Below are 17,784 nucleotides of genomic sequence, written 5' to 3'. Positions count from 1 at the left end.
TCGTGTAAATTATTTTTCAGGTATTTACGTATTCATGATTTCATCAATTTAAAGTTAAAGAATTCGATTCAAAGTGGATATGTGAAAATCCGACTGATGTTTATTTTTCAATTTCTAATCGTACAAAGGCTAGAAAATCGGTGTCCCTTGCAGTTTGTAAAGGCAGCATCCACACGTTGCATCGAGAGTTTGAGAGGCGTCCGGTTGCTGTCGATCGTTAGACCATGAATGCACCCTCGCCGAACACCTGTCCTTCGCCCTCACGCAGACTCCCCATGCTTTTTCTCTCACCCTTGTTAAACGTCGTGGAATTCGATCCAACTGTCTCGATTGAGAGCCTCCGGGGAGAATTTCGTGGGACCCCGTTGTAGCCCGAATCGACCCTAAATCGTGGAAGGTACGGTGCTTCGACCTTTGGAGGCTCGGTGGAGCCATTTAAATCCCCGTGCACGCAGGTGAACCTCGGCAAGTCGCATGACTCGAACGAAGAAGAATAACGTGGGCTCGAGACTGCGTTATTCGAATCCAGAAATGAAAATTCCGATGGACTTGGATAAAAAGTTATTTAAAAGTATTTTTTAATACAGAACCCATTGTACCCCGTGCGGTATAAAGTAACAAATCTTCCACTCCCATTTCTTCAAATTAAGAATAGCTTTTATATTTTGAGAACGTTAATTTCTATCACGAAGAATCGAATAAACCGTGGCTGCCTACATTTCTTTATTCGCGGAGTAGCGCGGTAAGCCGTTCCCCAAACAAAGGAAACTACCTAAGCTTTATTCAGATCCTCGGGCCATAAAATTCCTGCACACACGTCATCCGAATAAATTTCAATCGTGCTGGGGGAAAAAATACACTTCCCCGAATGTCTTCTAACTGGGACACCGGTAATTAATGGGTTAACTACCTCTCGGACACAATATAAAAATACACTCAGCTCCCGCGCTCGTCGCCAAAAAGCACACTTCCTCCGCCCACCGCGCGGGTTAAAATATGACGAGACGTATCGCGGCAGCTGCAGGCGGAAAGTCTCTCCTAAAATGGAATCAGACACCCCAACGCAGCGCTCTCTCGCCCCCCATCGACGAGCCAAAAAAAGCGACAACGGGGGACAGCTCGAATGGGAAGAAGGTTCCACCGAACGTTAACTTGGACCTCTTCAAACTCACGTTTTCCACCCACCTGCGCGTGGAGATTCCAATCTTTTGGCCAGACTCCCCCGCTCCAAACTCTGTCTCCTTCTAAAGTGTCCCAAGCCAACTATATACGCCTCTTCTTCGCCCATGGATCGTTTCCCTTGGCACCCGAGAAGGGTGGAACGGCTGTTTCATGACCGACCACCGATGCCAACGACCTCCTCGACTTTTCGTTTTTCTTTCTCTTTCTTTCTTTTTCCTTCCACCGCGCTGAACCGAAGTCGTGCACGACCAGAGCCTCAAGGATCCTCTCACAAAGGACGACTGCCTCGGGATCAGGGTGGGGATCCCCTGGTAAACGTCCACCGACCGAGGAGGGACGGGAGCGTTACGCAGGTAGACGGCCGAGCGTCATGGTGTTTTCGGTCGAGGCTGCACCTGGCCCAGGCACGACCTGCCCCACGTGAAAGGAAAGGTCACAAGAAGAGAAATCGAGTACCTTTCGAATCTGGATGGTATCGATGACGAAAGCATATGCGGCACCGGTTACCGTTTAACGAGACCTTGCGCCGCGGCCAAGGATATCGCGTGAAATTTATCACCGGGATCCTCGATCCTTCCACTGCAGGCTGCTTTCGTGGCTGCTTCTTCCTGGCCGGATGCCGGGGGGAAGTCGAAGATTGCCCTTCCGTTGAAGGTTGAGGACCTGCAAGAAGACAGCTATCTACGAACAGGTGGCCAGTAAAGAGGCAAACTATTTTCAAGAGCCTATAGGTGAAGATCGTTTCAAGATCTCAGTAACGCGTGTAGTACAGTGGAGACTAGAACGACAGATAAAATTCTGATCTATAATACCCTGGATCTTCCTTAAAAGGCAACTACCACGGAGCAAACAATCGATCGATCGTATTTTGAAATTTAGCACGATGACTGGAGAGCCCTGTACCAGGTACCTATATCTGAATTTACATCGTTGATAAAAAGAAAAAGCGCAGACTTCTGGTAGACGGCCAACTTTCCGTCGTAGATCACCCCCTGGCTTTTTTCTTGCCGACTAAGGAACTTTGCCGTGGGTGTTCCAGTTTTGCCAACTTTCAGACTTCGCTTATGGTGCTCCAACTACTCAGATTACGGAACGTAATTAGTCGCTTTACTAGGAACTGATAATTGCTTTTCCGCGCATTGTTCCATCGATACCCGAGAATTCATTAAGCTTCGTGGTGTAATCAATTTTTTATGACGGTACTACAGGTCCGATCGAAATGAATCCTCCTCTGACGAGGTTCTATGAAATTCATTTAGTCCTTCTTTAGAAAAACGAAGAATCGTTGCTATTACTATTATTAAACGTTTTTATGTATAATTTTATATATTTTAATTATATCGCGCAGAGTGCCAATAAAAATAAAACGAAACCGAAGTGACCCTGAGTAAATGTAAAAATAGATACAAGTAGAGTACACCTGAATAAATATAAAAATAAAATAGAACAAGAATACCAACGACTAAATATAGGAATAAAACGCGTATAACTAGAATGCCATCAACGCGAGAGGCGAGAAAACGAGGATCCACCACGAAAACGCTGAGCGATCGCGATGCTATTATAATTTTTATAAGCTTCGCCGAGAGAATGACAGCTCTTGATCATTCGAAGGAATAGGTGTGAGCAATATTTACGGGGACCCGATTTACAGGAACTCACGTGCAGGTACTCGCGTAGCCTTCTCGCGTGCACCGTTGCGTGTGAAAGGCCGAACGAATCAAAGGAGCCCACTCGACCAAAAAGGAAACCAAAGGACGGATGAGTCAGTGATTCTAATCTTCTAAGGTCCCATTGTAATTGTAATTCTGTGCACATAACGCTTTCGTGACGATAAAATGTACACGGCTACTCACAAAACTGTCCAACAATTTGTAAGTCGGAGTGTACCACACGAATTTATTTTCATACGAATCTTATTAATTCGAGCTTGTTTCCTACGTGACTTTACATTTCGGAATCGAGTCATTTTTCGCTGAAATACATTATAACGTTCATCAGGTCGAGACTTTAACAGAAGAAATTTCTACACAGTATCATCGCATCAGCAAAAAGTCTAATTATTTATCCAAGTGTACGGGTCGAGTCAATTAAAAATTCCAAATACATTTGACGCTCGAGGAGGCCCAACATCTACATAGAAGAGTACATTCACGCACGTAAGACTCCTTTGTCTCGAAACTCGGAATTAATCCAAGTTTGCGTCCACGCGAAGCTGGGGAAGACGCATCGAACTTGACTTTCTTCTCGGAGCACGAAAAGCGTGTCGTCGGAGTAACAACTCGAAACACGGGTCGTAACAACATGAAAGTTTCTGCTGCGGCAACGGGTGCAGTGAGTCAGTAGGTTAGCTTACGTAATTTCGGCCAGCAATCTCTGCGGGCGAGGAGGCGGCCGGCTTTGCGGAATTAGGTCGATCAATACCGCGGCGTTATATGGGTCAGGTGCACTACCACGTTCTGTGTATGCGAGCTGTATCTCCTTTCCGGGCACCTAGCAACCCCTGGAACACCCATCCCCAGGACGACGTTGTCCTGTTTCGATCTGGCGGCGAGGCTCCCTTCCCCATTTGTTCGTCGCCCTTTAACGCGTTAATTGACTCCAATGAACGTCGATCTCGACGAACTCGCGTTGGGTGGCCCTGCGGTTCCCCTGCGCGAGGGCTGACCGATTATATCAGCGGCTGCGAGCATTGTTTTGCTACAGTTTGCGTAATTGGACGTTGGAAAAGATTGCTCGGTAGCGTTCGCTTGCGTAACGCCATAGAACCTGGCGAAACGGTGTCTTGCAAGGCTCTGTTATGCTACGTCACTCGAACTCGTGGAAATATTTCGGTTATATTGGTCCTGGATAGGTCTGTTTGCACTTCATTTTAGCGCACGGTCGTTAGTCGCGTTCTAACGAAGTTCTCGATGCCTCCTGGCAGATAAGATAGGAGGTCGATACTATGTTAATGGGAAATAAATGCGTCCAGATGCTCCATCGATCAGCGTGGATCTAATAAACTGCCTGTTAACATCAATGTGCGTTAATCTCCATCATGATATGACTCGTAGAGGGTTGAATTAGATAAAAAACAAGACCAAAATTTAACAATACACAGAAAATAATACACAAGGTCTCAAAGTTTCACGGGTTTATACAAGACGTACCATTCCTAAACGCAGCACCCAGAACATACAGTCATCGCTCTGAATCAAAGCAATTTGGTGGATTGAGATAGGTGGAAAGCAAAGGAAGACTTTCACTGGCGGAATACCTGGACAAGTAGGACAAATTATGATGTACAGTCTAGAATTCCATTAAGACGTCACGAGTGAGGGACACCGGAGAGAGGTAGACCGGCGCGCACGGCAGATCGCATCCACGAGATATCCATTCTCAGGGAGGAACTTATATGGGCCTAGTTTGCTCGCCATTTGTTGGTCGTTAGCGAGGATCTCTGGTTGCCTCGGTTAACTGACCTAGAGCAATCCATAGACGATGGTGTCCGTCGATTGTCTCCGCGGTTCTAAACGGGAGCCGAGCAAGGCTGTGGGCCAGCCAGGACGAGGCTGCGAAGAGAAACGTTAGAACACGGTTCGCTGGTGACGGTGTGCAACCTAAACACACGCGAGCCAAGGTCTCGAGCAGACAAAATATGCCAACGTGCCGCGCGATCTTGACCTACAGCCAGCAATTGGCAGATGTAATTTTTGTTTCGCGAAACTTTCTGCTCTTCGACTACATGGGACTGACTTTCCGAAACGTCGAGGAAAATCCGCACGATGCAATTCAGGAGTATTCCAAGCATGAGGTCAACGGTGAAAATTAAAAAGATATACCTCTTTCGAATTTAAACTGGCGCAAGGTGAACGTACCATGACGATAGCTAAATTATTACTCGAATAAAATCAATCATTTATCCTCGAAAAATGTTTAACCCTCGCGTCTGACGAAACCATACTCAACTCCAACGTTTTCTCTCGTTTGCTGAGACAACATCGACGACAATTGGAGCGATGTACTTACGAGGAGTCAGCGTAACGCGCGACGCGTCTTCTCTTCTTGTCTCCATGACGCTTGTAAATTACGGCCACGATTGTGTGTGCTGTGTAAATACTGCGAGTCGCGGAATTCCACGCGGTAAACAGCTGTTTAGTTGTTTCCCCTGTTTATCGTACGGGATTGGTCGCTTATCACGATCCTCGGTAGTGCTGGGAAGTTAGATCTCGCAGTAGTGTTTAACTGATTTGTTTCTTAAACACGTGTATATTACATCCTGATTTTATTTAGCTCTGCGAAGTTGGCCCCACAGTATTAAACAATTCAAAATTTTCTTCTTGCAAACATCAGTGCCCCGTTGGAATTTTCGTTTGGCCCTTTTTAATTTAAAAATTGTAAGCAATTCAATTTTAGGGGCATATTAAATATTAAAAGTATTAAAAGTAGTCCTCCGAGTCGTAAACTTCGTCCGTGTGTTCGAAACTTTCAGGAACTTGAAATTAATCGTTAGAATCGTTACCAGGTAGATGTTTGGGTTTCCAAGGAAGATGGGAACATTAGAGTCTATTAGTTTCCACTTAGCGTTTCAATTTGGACAGAGACATCTAGGTATCGACGACCTTCGAACGCAAGGTTGTTAAGGGCTGGCGAGCGAGATTATTAAGAATCGTCGAAAGTTGAGTCGCAATTGTGGCGGAGGTGGTACGTTGGAGAGTAAGTAAGTAGAGCGGTACCACGAGGGTGGTTAAGGTGGCCTAACAAATAGTAGGTCGTGCCAGGCTGGGGCCACGGATCTAGGCCGATCGATACAGCTACGTAGCCACCGGTGCGGAGTCGCATCGCATAAATGGGTCAGGTACACGAAGCCACGCGTCGTTTTCATCCGTCCTGTTTTCCCGCCCCCTCGCCCTTTTATACAGCGACTCCCTTCCACCTCGCCCTCTTTCACCTTTCTCCCTGACGCCCAATTTTTTCCTCCATCAGCGAATTCGCAATTCACTTGCATCAAAAAAATTAATTCTGAAAGTTAAGCACGAAAGAAAATGAATTTGAACGAAATTCATGAATTTTAACAGAAATTTTCAAGAATATTTGTCTGGCAGTCAACGTGTTAATAATCCCCCTCCCCTTCCGCTGTACTCATTTAATAGCAAGCATACATAATTCTGTTACATTCCCCCAAATAACTCGCTATTTTCTCCATTCGCCCCTCATCCCACAAAACCATACGCCTAATTAGTTCCACAGAAGCCCAGCAAGGGTTAAGCCTGGAAACTAGCAGTAATCCCGCGAAGCGTACAGCTCGCTGATAATTCATGGCTGAAACGAATACAGTGATTCATCGAGATCGCAATCCCATTCCCCTGTTTATTCGGGTGGGATTTATGCAACATTCATGCGGCCTTCGATAAACAGCTTAGAAAAGATAGAAGTGTCTCTCGCCTACGTTCGGTTGCACGTGCCAGTGCATAAGGCGAACCTGTTGTAGTACTTGGCAACCTTTGCTACTTGTTGAGGTGGTGGAGGAAAAAGGGGGAGGAAGACAAGAAGAGTGGATGAAGGCCGAGGAGACGAGGCAGAGGAAGAATAGGGTTCCGTGACGACGCTCTTGGCCCTCTCCCACTTGGACTGGTCAAGGGGTGGGTCACTCTCTATCCAATGGCGAATCTGGGGCAATGAAACGGGAACGGTGTACACGTGCACCAACACTTTTGCCGCGTATGCGCGAGTCCGCGCATGTGTGAACGTATTACCTTGCAAAATTTGGAGACCTTGTCTGCCGGTGCTTTTCTTTCAAGGGACGTCGCGATGCACTCGCTCGGAACGATCTTTTGTTCGGATGGAAGATGCGAGGCGGGGAGGTCGACAAGATAACGCGACTAATTAGACGCCCTTGCGTCGAGGAAGATCGAATGGATGGTTTTCGAGGTTTTTCGTTCTTGTAGTTGGCCTCTTGGATGGAACAAACGTTGCTTAAACTTTAAACAATCTTTCTGTGTCGGGGTGGGATCGTTCGCGAGGGAAGAAAGTGAAACTGAGATTTATTTCTGCTAGGAAATGTGTCAAGAGTACGCCTGGGATTTAAGGGGCTTGGTTCTTTAACCTTGTATTGCATAGTTGAAAATACAACGCGAATGTCAAGTTCAAGAATCACACTCGCCATGAAAAGACTCGAACCTTCGCGAAATTAGCGTTCAAAGCTCGACGTTTCCAATCACTCAACAACGTTATAGTTTCGCTCGGATCATCCTCCCCTCGCTGGTTCATCCTGATGCAAAAGGAGGGGAGGGGGTGGTGGAATTTACTCGAGGCTCCCGGCTCCCCCGTGGCCGTAAATTTCGGAGGCAGCGTGATTGGGCGAATCAGGTCGGCGAATGGGGTCGACGCAGTCGGAATCAGGTTGTCCGGGTTGTCCCGCGGCGGAATCGGGTCGCTCGATACAGGCCACCGGGCTACCGCGTTCCTTCATCCGATGGACTGACCCCGCCATTCGACTCCGTAACCCGGATACACCTCCGTTTGTACCGGTACGTTTTCACGTGGTCGAAATAACAGGTTCCCCAAAATGGAAGCTGTTAGGGAACAAATCATTTATGCATACAGACTGGAACGCTCTTATCCTTTCCCTCGTGTTTTGCTGGATGCACTCCGAGAGGCTGGGGATCCTAAGGAGGCCACGATCGCCCACGTGCGTTGCTCGTCCATTCGCTGATTACGCTTGCAAAACACCGGCTTGGACATGTGGCTGACCGTTGTCACTCGATACGTGTAGTCGATGGGGAGATACGTATAGCGAGCACTCCGCGGGACGCGGCGGTTTCGATACCTGAGATCCTTGTTTCAACTACTGAACGCGGTACGTGTTGGTTATCGCGAAGCGGGGATGTAGAGAGATAGAGGAAATAATAAAGAGCGAAGATCTCGCGTATCCAACAGTCTAGGAATAGATTCTTGGGGATATGTTAAGGTAGGGATTTTTTGGAAGCTGCATCGAACCTTTGAGACACCTGAGATATCCTTGTTTCAATTTCTAAAAGAAAAATATGTTCGGTAACTCCAGAAAATTCTTGGGAACACAATGGTTTAGATACTCAACGTGATTCTTTAGTTAACATAGTATACCTTACCGTGAAAAAACACGGACAGTATATTCGGCGAAGGTACCCAAAAACACAGCGGTTTGGATACTTGCCATTGTTCTTTCGGCCAGTGAAGATAATTCGCGTTGTCCACCGTGAAAAAAAGGCATGTATTCTTGATGAAGGAAATACGACGAGGTTGCGGTTAATGGTGGAAGGCGAAGACTTGAATGTTGGCCAAGAGGTAAGATAAATATCCTGGAAAAATTACGGAGATATACTCCCAACATTTAAAGAAGATTCAATGAAGTACGGCACGCAAGGAAGGATATATGACACGGAGCATACATGTCCCGCACCGCAGCGAACGTGCTAATTTATGACTTTGCTATATGTATCTCCTCTAACGACCGTATTTTCCGCGTGCAGTCGTTCTCGATTCCAAATATATCAATTTTTACTATTCGTCTTTACATCTTCATAAAAGTGGTGAACCGGTGATCACCGATGCATTGTACGGGATTTTCCAAGTGAAACGTCTTCCAAGCTCAACGTTTTTCCAGGAAACCACACCTAAGATACAAAGCGAATCAAAGACCATCATTTCGTTAATCCCAGGGTGAAAAGTAAAACCTTCTGTCCCGCTTTGAAGTGAACCGACACGATTTTGTCACCTGAACGCTGGAGCGACTGTACCTCCGTATGGGAGGAGCTGGCGGAGCGTCGAACGAAGGGGTTGTTGGCTGGCAACAGAGTTTCCGCGTGTGCCTAGCGAGTCGCTGACCCACTTACCCGGCCACGGGGATGTCGTATTCCGAATATGGATCAACGCGCGTCCCGACCCATATAACTAGAAGTGCATTACGGTTTCTGGGGCAACCGCGGCCGTGTACCGGGGCCAGGACACGGAAGAGCCTCTCCTCTTTACGACAGCATCTCCCAGTCTGATCTGTGTGCGCGTTGAGGTCAAATTAAATCGAAGATGAAGGAACGCATACTGTACGTACACGGTTCTCCACGCTGTAGTGTCGTTAGGCTTAAAAATCGACGAAAACACGAGCTGCCTTCTCTTCAAACATTACTAGACTCTCTTTCATAGTCCGATGCTTTTGCTTAACAGCTGTACAATAAGCATCTGAATTTTTATTTTAAACAAGTAGTCACAAGCATCGGTTTTTACATAGTGTCTCTTAGCTTTATTTCTAGACTCGTCACGTTATCGAAGGTAACTAGCTACACGTAAACAGCTACACGTGATCGCGGTCGATTTAAGGTGTACATTGATCCAAGGGTCGTCGCAGCGTTTACGATCCTCCGGTTCATCGATTCGTCGCGGAGAACTTGCACCAGGCCTTGTCCTTCGTTGGAACGCGTTGCGTAACGTTACGTCACCGTGCGACGATAACGCTGCTCGTTAATATGCGGACGTTTTATTTGCGTCTTCTGCCAGCCGCTGCAACGGAGACAAAGACGTTGGAAAACTCTGCTCCGTGAATTTGAATAATTGCCGCCGGTAAATTCGAGCCCCTAGGCTTGCCAGAGCGAGACACGCATGAATCGCTATTGGCAACTGACGAGAATTCCTCGAATCGATACTGTCTGTTCCAATGTCGCTACGGATGCATCCGAGGTGCGAGGCTGGACTCGAACATCAGGCCAGGAAGAGAGGATGAGAATGCGAAGGTTCTCGTAGATCTGCGAGTTAAGGATTTGGCCAGGCTCAAACAGGAATTTAGGATGGACTCTTCTCGACTTAAAGGACAAAGTACCTAAGACTCCAATTCTGGAATATTTATCAAATTCACCGGTGATTTTATATAATCCCCAACTTGTAATGGGGAATTATTGCATCGACCAACTTTCATGGTGGTTATCACGAAAAAAGAGAGTGACCTCGACGAAGAAAGCATAGATCCTAAAACTGGCTAGAAGGTAAACAACGTCAGCTACCGAGAAGCGAGCCACTGGTTTCGCATATTTCTTGGACACCGGGAGATCTTCCGAGAGAGACATTCTCCTCGGGTGCCAACGATAGTTACCTTGCTCGGAGAACGCAGCCAGCGCGTCTAACCTGGCAGCGAGCGCAGTCGTATCGGAGGAAGGTCGATCGATCGTCACTCCCTTTCCCACGCTCCAATTTTTCTCGCAAAGCTCGACCACCATCCCCCCTTGCGTGATCACAGCAGAAAAAGAGGACTCTGGAGGGACAGAGACGACGGAAGATTATCCCCAACCGGGTTGAGTGGGTCGATCGGTCCAAGTACGAGCCAGGGGCAAGCATCCGGGGCGTTGTATCGGGGCAATTTACTTTCTCTTTTGTTTTTGTCGAGAGTCTTTTGCGAGAGATAGTTCGACCCGGCACGCGGCGTCTCTTTAATTAAACCGACTGCCGCGAGGACAAACGGCTTCCAACGCGCGAACTCTCGGGGACATTTGGGACTTTCGTGGGCCACGGTTGGAGTGGAGGTCGGACCTTCTTGGAGAGAGTGTTTTGTCAAAGATTTGGGTGGCTGGGAACTTGGATACCAGGTGGTAGCTTATCGAAAAGTAAACCTGGTATATTGACTAAATAAAAAACATACACTCAGCTTTTACAGATAGATTCTATCTAACTCGGCCACGAGCAAAAGAAAGGCAACTTGGTCAATGGCCCAAGGGTGCATTGTCTAGCGTCTGTAGCGTCGACTGCAGGTAATCAGAGTCATCCTGTCGCGAATAAACAACTCGTGTCGCATCGTGCTCCCTCTCACGAGGTTCCTTGCCCAGATGGTCGACAACGTTCGCACGCAATTAACTTGTTCAAGCGATTATCGCGTAACGAATCCTCGGTTCCGGCTCGCGGAGGCTTTAACGGTACACAGGCTCCCTCGAAGCCCAATGGTTACCCTTCCTCCCAGTGTCTCATCCACATTTCCACACGACGGTATTTTCCGTTGTTCCCCGTGGCTGCCTCCTGCTTACCTGTTGCGATTCGACGGTAATTATCGACCTACCGTCGGCTCTGTTCTGCTCTCGACTTTCATGCGTAGCCTTCGGGCCCGTTATGCGCGATTCCCACCGGCGCTCAAGGGAGAATGTTGCGACAATCGGTACGGGAAGATTACCATTTGCCATTTCGGATGAATAGGATCTTTAACGTTGCATCGTGGGTTTCTTGGCAGGAGAGAATTCGTAACCGTAGTTTATCGAAAGTAACTCCAGTTAGATAAATCATCAGAGCTCTGAGAAGTCCCCAAGCTACTGGAAACAATTAATTCTATATCGCTTGCTTCTCCAAACCATTACCAACCAATTCCAATGGATGCTATCGCCAGCCACAAGAACTTGCTCGTTGAAGCTCGTAGGGCTCGTTTCCACCCCCTTCTCGATAGGTTAATCAACCTCGAGCGCTGGCGGGTGTCGAGCTTCGGGTTAGGCGAACGCGCAAACGGCACGAAAACGGGACGGCGAAGCGTGTGTACCCAGAAGGTGTTACTTTCGAAATACCGTCTAGTTCGTGCGTCATTCCTTGCGCTGGCTAACGCGACGTTTCACTTTCGACTCTCGATGTACCGGTCCGAGCGGAACGGCTAAGCGGCGCGGCCTTGACTACGTCGTTTCGCGTCGTGTTCTCCTCCCCACTCGCGCGGAATATCGCGTACGTAGAGCTTGTCCTTCGGTGTGCACGCCTGTCGACGGGGCCCGCAACGTTCTGTTCCGCGTCCCCGTATGTTGTAGCTACCTGGAGAACCGCGTTCCGTCTCAAAAGTCACGGCATGAAAGTCTCCGCGGACCTCCCCCTGGAGAAAGAGCGTCGCGAAGGTGAAACCTGGTGCCTGGTTTGTAGAAAGTTCGCGGAACCAGAAGCTAACGCCTGCTTGGGACGTTGCTCGATGATTTCTTTGCGTTTTGTACAGTGATGCCGGGTTGCGAAGTGTCTCCATCTGTACAGAATTTTTCGCGATACCGAACAACGTTTGGTGGAGGAAAGGTCCTGAACCTTGAAAATATCGGGTCTCGTTCGGAACAAAGTACCTATTACATCGTTTACTTTGTCTCCTCAGTCTTTGTTTCAGAAATTGTATCGGTATCGTGTAGAAATAATCGAGAAACATCGTGTGCATCGTATCTTGCACGAAAGATATTAAATATCGAAAGGTGTTGCGAATTATTATCAAAGATTGACGTCGACGTTATCAGTCGATGTTGCCTCGCGGGACGTCGATATCGATCCGATTCCTCGGACCAGCTGATATCCGATCGGTGCAGATAACGAGGAAAATTTACCCCGTAATTTCCTAGAAAGTCGGGGTTTCTATTGATTGCTCGGTGTCGAGTGTCCCTGCGAGGAACATTCGATCTACTCGCTGGAACGGTGTATCAAGGGTGTTCGTCACAGGTTGCCCGCTTCGCGTTCGTTATTTAAATTTCAATCGTGAGAAGTGGCATAGCGACTTTTCTAACCGCCACGTTACCGCGTACGCTTTTCCTGTGCGACACACACGTTAATCGCGACAATAGCTAGAATTTCTAATGAATGTAATTGAGTCGTTGAAGCATCGTGCGACTGATGCAGAAGATTAATTAAAATCTGAGGTATATTTGAAATCCATGGTAATCCGAAGGAGAACATATACCCACCAAGATTCGTTGCTTTCCCATATTTCCTTCCTCCATAGATATATATCCTTCGCAGAAACTAGACGCAGAACGCGATAATTGATGGTATCAAAAATATGAACTCCGTTTTTTTCATTCTCCACGACCGACCAGCGATCCGTTAAGACTCCCGATGAGCGCGGCGCGATAGTCTACATGTTAACCAGTCGTTCAGAAGTCGCGAACAAAGAAAGTACTACTGCACGGGATGAAAAAAATAAAACGATCAGGGTACCAATCTACGAGAACAGGTTGATGCCTGGCAGCGCGTTATCGCTGGCCATCTTTACAGCGTTTCTCGGAAAACTGTAATTCAGAGACCGTCGTCGGCCATTAGAAACATTACGGTGCAACGACCTGCCGCGCTACCCGGGGAGTATCGGCTGGAAAAGCATTATTTTACGTAATCGCAGAAGCGCGAAATTCCAGGAACAAACAGCGCGCGACCATTGTTCTCCTCTCTACGTACGGGGATGGTTATTACTTCTTTTTCTTTTTTATCTAACGGACGACAAGGTCTCTTATTGCCGGGACACAGCGGACGAGCGTTAACTTGTAAAAAAAGAACGTTTCCTCTTGAGGGTAGGGATGGGTGTTCGTCCACCTAATCTCGTTGCGTTACGCTGTGTTACGTCGAATTAGTGTTACGTGACCGGTTTAATCTCTGTTATTCCTTCTCCGTCATCGAATTGATCGTTTGGCCGTGCGTTTGTGTACGCGACACTATTGGAAACAGTAGTTGACGGTCACCGCTCGAGGCTAATCCTCGAAGAGAGCTCATAACTGGCCGAGTACTTCCTCGTGCCCGCTATTCCCCCATCGATTTAGCCAACGTTTTACATTTATGGGATCGGTGCGCTGCGAAAGGGTTCGGGTATTAAACGGGCCGCCATTTTATTGACACTCGGAGGCGCGCTGGTCAACGTCCGCGGGACCAGCGACGCAGGAATTGCTCGCTGTGGTAATTCTCGTCAGGGTGCAATAAAATTGGACATTTATTTACACGATAGTAGTTGGAGCAATTGCGTTACTCTTTATAAATACAATTGATATTTTTTAAGTGATTCACTTTCTACGATGACCAGTCCACACGCAATATTTAGTAGTGTAGTAGTCCCGCTCTCTCGATGAAATAAAAGTACAGTAAAGTCTCTTTCAATGAACAAATTTCTCTACGATAACGATCGAAACGAATTTTCGTCTTTTCCCCTTCTAATGCAAACGAATTAATCCCGTATGGTTGTAATTTTCAAGTTACCGATGGAACGGGGTCACCGTGGAAGTAGTAATTTGCGTGGCAACGTTCACGAATATCGATTATGACGGTTTCAGATCCAGGAAGCGGCGACCAAGCTCGAGCAACGATTCCGAACGGTTGTACAGCGGTTGGAACGAGCGAATACCCCATGGATGCGGTCGCGAGGGTTGTCGTACCAACGAGCGCGGCGACTGCATGGACGAATGCACCGCCGCGCTGGTCCTCATGTCGCTCTCATGCTCGCCACACAGTCCTCACAATCCCCTGCCACTTCACTGCCAAAACAATTACGGTCAGTATCATGCGGCGAGTGCTTGCCAATACCGGGAACACGGCAATTGATCCTAATTTTATTCCCGCGTGTTGTTCTTTCGCCGAGGAGCCTTTCAGCCGGCGAATTACCACCACCGAAACACGATCTCCTCGCTGCGTTGGGTATCGCGTTTCATCTCGGGGGAAGTCGTCAATTTACGTATCGCGGCCTCTAATTCGACGTATCTTCGTCCGTTGTCTCAAATTCGGGAGATCGTAAAAGAATCGTGGGACAGAGTGGAGTTTTTATGACATTTTAGTTGTAAAAGATACATGTATGCATGTAGATTTTAGATCGGAATGAGTCTTTTTGTTAAGGGGAACGTAGCTGTTTTCGGAGCGAAAAATATTCACGGGGATTTTTGGATACTAAATGTCTAATGCTTGAAACGTACAGTCGGTCGGGACTGACTGTATGTCGAAGGTACGTACTTTGAATATTATTTCTGCGAGGTTTTCTGTAGTTACCGAATTAAAACGTGCTCTATTCCCGATACTTTGGAGCAACGATAATTACGGTCCACCAATCGGGAAGTTACCCTCGCGATCCCGAGGCGGGTCTCCGACCAGATAATTAATTAATCGAAAATTCCGTTTCCGTTCTCGAAGGTTCCTGGGGAGGTCGAGGAGGAGGGGGTGGCGGCGTCGTCGCCGGCTCACCAGGAGTCGGCGGCACGTCGAACAGCAGCAGCAGCAGCAGCAGCGGGGCTTCATGGCGAAGTGGCACCCCCAGTCCACCCCTCAGCGACGAAGGGGCACCGACAACGGGCTCTCTATGGCCGACACCGGCTCATCCTGCGCACAATCAGCAACACTACCCCTACAACGTGTCCGGCTCGTCGTCGAGCAGCACCCCTGGCTCGACCACCACCCTCGACGAGGGCATAGTCCCCGATTACCTCGAGGAGCAGCACCCCCGCAAGAAGAAGGTGAGCAAACGGCCGTCTCGCGCCTCTTGCCTCTCGCGATCGATCGGCGTCGTTATCTGATAAATTCGAGTGCAACACGCTCGCTGTTGCAACGCTTAATCCCCAGTCGATGAACTTGGCCTTGGGAGGCGATCCAGGGAATTATCTGTTCCGTCCGCGGGATTCCAGGAACGACGGTTTTATATTATTAGCGGGGGTAGCAGTCAATCGTCGTGGTTATTTTTAACTTGGCCGAGGAACCGGGCAACCTATTGTCGGAGAACGATGACGATTCTTTATTCTCGGAATAGTAGTTGACTGGACTCTACCCCTCTCCGCGACTAGTTTAAAAAAGTCCGTATCGAAACCCGCCTTGAAAGATAACGCCCTTTTATTTCGTTCTTCACAATTCAATGAATTAGAAATTTATATCTTTTACCATTCCATTAAGATAACGCTGCAATCTTAAAGGGTCGAGTACCGAGATCGGTATCAAGGTCCACCTTGGACTAGATAACGATCAATTGTCTCAACGAATACGTTCTCGGATCTAGACCTGCGAATCGTAGTCTCTACTCAGCAACTCGATCAATTAAACTCCGTAGACATCAATCCTAGAGCGAAACTACGCAAACGAAGACAATTTTTCGCAGATCCTGAAAGCTCGAAGGTTATCACCCAAGCTGGACGCGCAGTTAAATCGCTCCCAAGACGTGGCGAGCTTATCTCCCCCGACACTCCTTCCGCATCCGAGGCTTACAATTAATTAACGTCAACGAGACTGATCAAAGTGTCGGGTTGCGTAAGATACTGGCGCAACGCGCCTCGAGGACCTCGCACGCCGCATGCATGCGATTCGTGGCCTCGATTCCGATCCCTAGGGACGAGCTGCGCCCTGAATACGCGTCTCCAACTCTATCTAACCCGGAGATAGAAATCCTGCGTCCTGCATCCAGCCTTTCTAGCTACACTATACATACTTCGTCGATTATGCACCTCCTTCCTTCGTGAATTATTCATTCTTGGGGTCTATTTTAATTAATTAAATCACCAAACTCATCTTCTTCCTCTCGCAAGCGTTCGAGATGAATTTCATAATTATGCATCGCAATTTTGCGAACTCATCCTTGGATCAGCGTCGATGGAGATCCAGCGTCGATCGCCGAACCAAAGAACGAGGAATCTCGCTGCGTATTGCGACGCGTAGTTATCTGGGGATTACGCAGCATCTGTTTGCGATGAAGTTTCACCCGTATCTCGAATATGTTTACCAAACAGCTTCGCCGCGATATTTGTTACGATCGCTTCTCCGAGCTGAGATTTTAGGAACGCGGAAACTGGATGCAGCTGTAGAAAAATTGAGAACAGGGGAATTTGAAATTGAGTCATCGGTATGCATGCCGCCTACTCTCTGCAGAGAAACCGCGGCCGTGGACTGTTTAGTAAATAGTAACTATTTAGCTGTGAAAGGAATCCTCTTGTGACTGTAATACCACTTTCGTCCTGGATCTCATCGAACTCATCGGTGAGGCTTATCTACAAGTGACACTATTAATCGCGAGGATAGTCTGCAATTACTTGATACTTTATTAGTACGTAATTAGTTCGAACAAATTATTCATACGACTAATAGCGTCGTGTTTTAGACGGGATTTATTAGATGAGTCTCGTTAACGAGCCCAACTGTAGTATCACTGTCTGTATTATATCTTGAAGTCTAGCTTACTTAACCAGAGGATACGCTTGCATATTTTTATTCAATTCTGTCTTAAACTAGGGACATTTGCAGTGCTTTTTCCATCTAAATTTCCATGTTGAAACTACTCTTAAAGTTTTTAATAGACCAATAGGTTTCGATATCTCCGACTACCGAAACGTTTCGTGTACCGAAGCGAAACGATTTCGAATTCTTTCCCGTGTGCTCGAGCTCGTAAAAATTCAGAAGGCTCGTTCGGGAGGTAACGGTAACCCGTAATCGTTGGATCGCAGGTGGAGTTCAGATCTAAATGAAAATCTGAACGCGAACCAGCGGCGAGATTCCCCGATCGTTGGAGCGTGGCAAGGCCACAACCGTTATCGGCGTGAGGCGCATTCAGAGATTCCCGGAGAAGTTTTCTCTTTCCGACGTGGCCGCGACGAAACGCACGTTTGACTTTCGTCGTTTCGTAACGCGTATCGATCGCTACCCGTAATCAGAATACGAGACGGAAAGGTGAGAACTGAGGAGGATCGATCGACCGCCAAAGGTTTTGGCACGAGCCTCGTCCCTGACCGGTGAAACACGCGGCCACAGTGACTCACGTGTCGCATGATTCCACACAATGGGTATTATCTGAAAGACTTGCATCTGGTCATATTTAGTTTCATTTGTTGTTGTATCGATGATAGAATTTTTCATTTGGTTACTCCATTCCGTCCTCTT

General features: G+C 47.6%; 1 protein-coding gene across 2 annotated transcripts in view; it reads left to right on the top strand.

Moving 5' to 3' along the window:
• Positions 1-17,784, top strand: part of LOC128881516 (zinc finger protein 395) — a 97,401-nt gene that overhangs the window by 36,856 nt on the left and 42,761 nt on the right. For both annotated transcript variants that reach the window (XR_008458096.1, XM_054132635.1), the window contains exons 3-4: positions 14,217-14,434; positions 15,064-15,383. Coding sequence is in view for 1 of the 2 variants with exons in the window: in XM_054132635.1 (XP_053988610.1) it covers positions 14,217-14,434; positions 15,064-15,383 (538 nt within the window). In the remaining variant the exon portion in view is untranslated. The remainder of the gene's footprint in view (positions 1-14,216; positions 14,435-15,063; positions 15,384-17,784) is intronic.

Source organism: Hylaeus volcanicus, chromosome 8, assembly GCF_026283585.1.
Source record: "Hylaeus volcanicus isolate JK05 chromosome 8, UHH_iyHylVolc1.0_haploid, whole genome shotgun sequence".
Lineage (NCBI taxonomy): Eukaryota > Metazoa > Arthropoda > Insecta > Hymenoptera > Colletidae > Hylaeus > Hylaeus volcanicus.
This window is presented reverse-complemented; position numbering and strand designations above follow the sequence as displayed.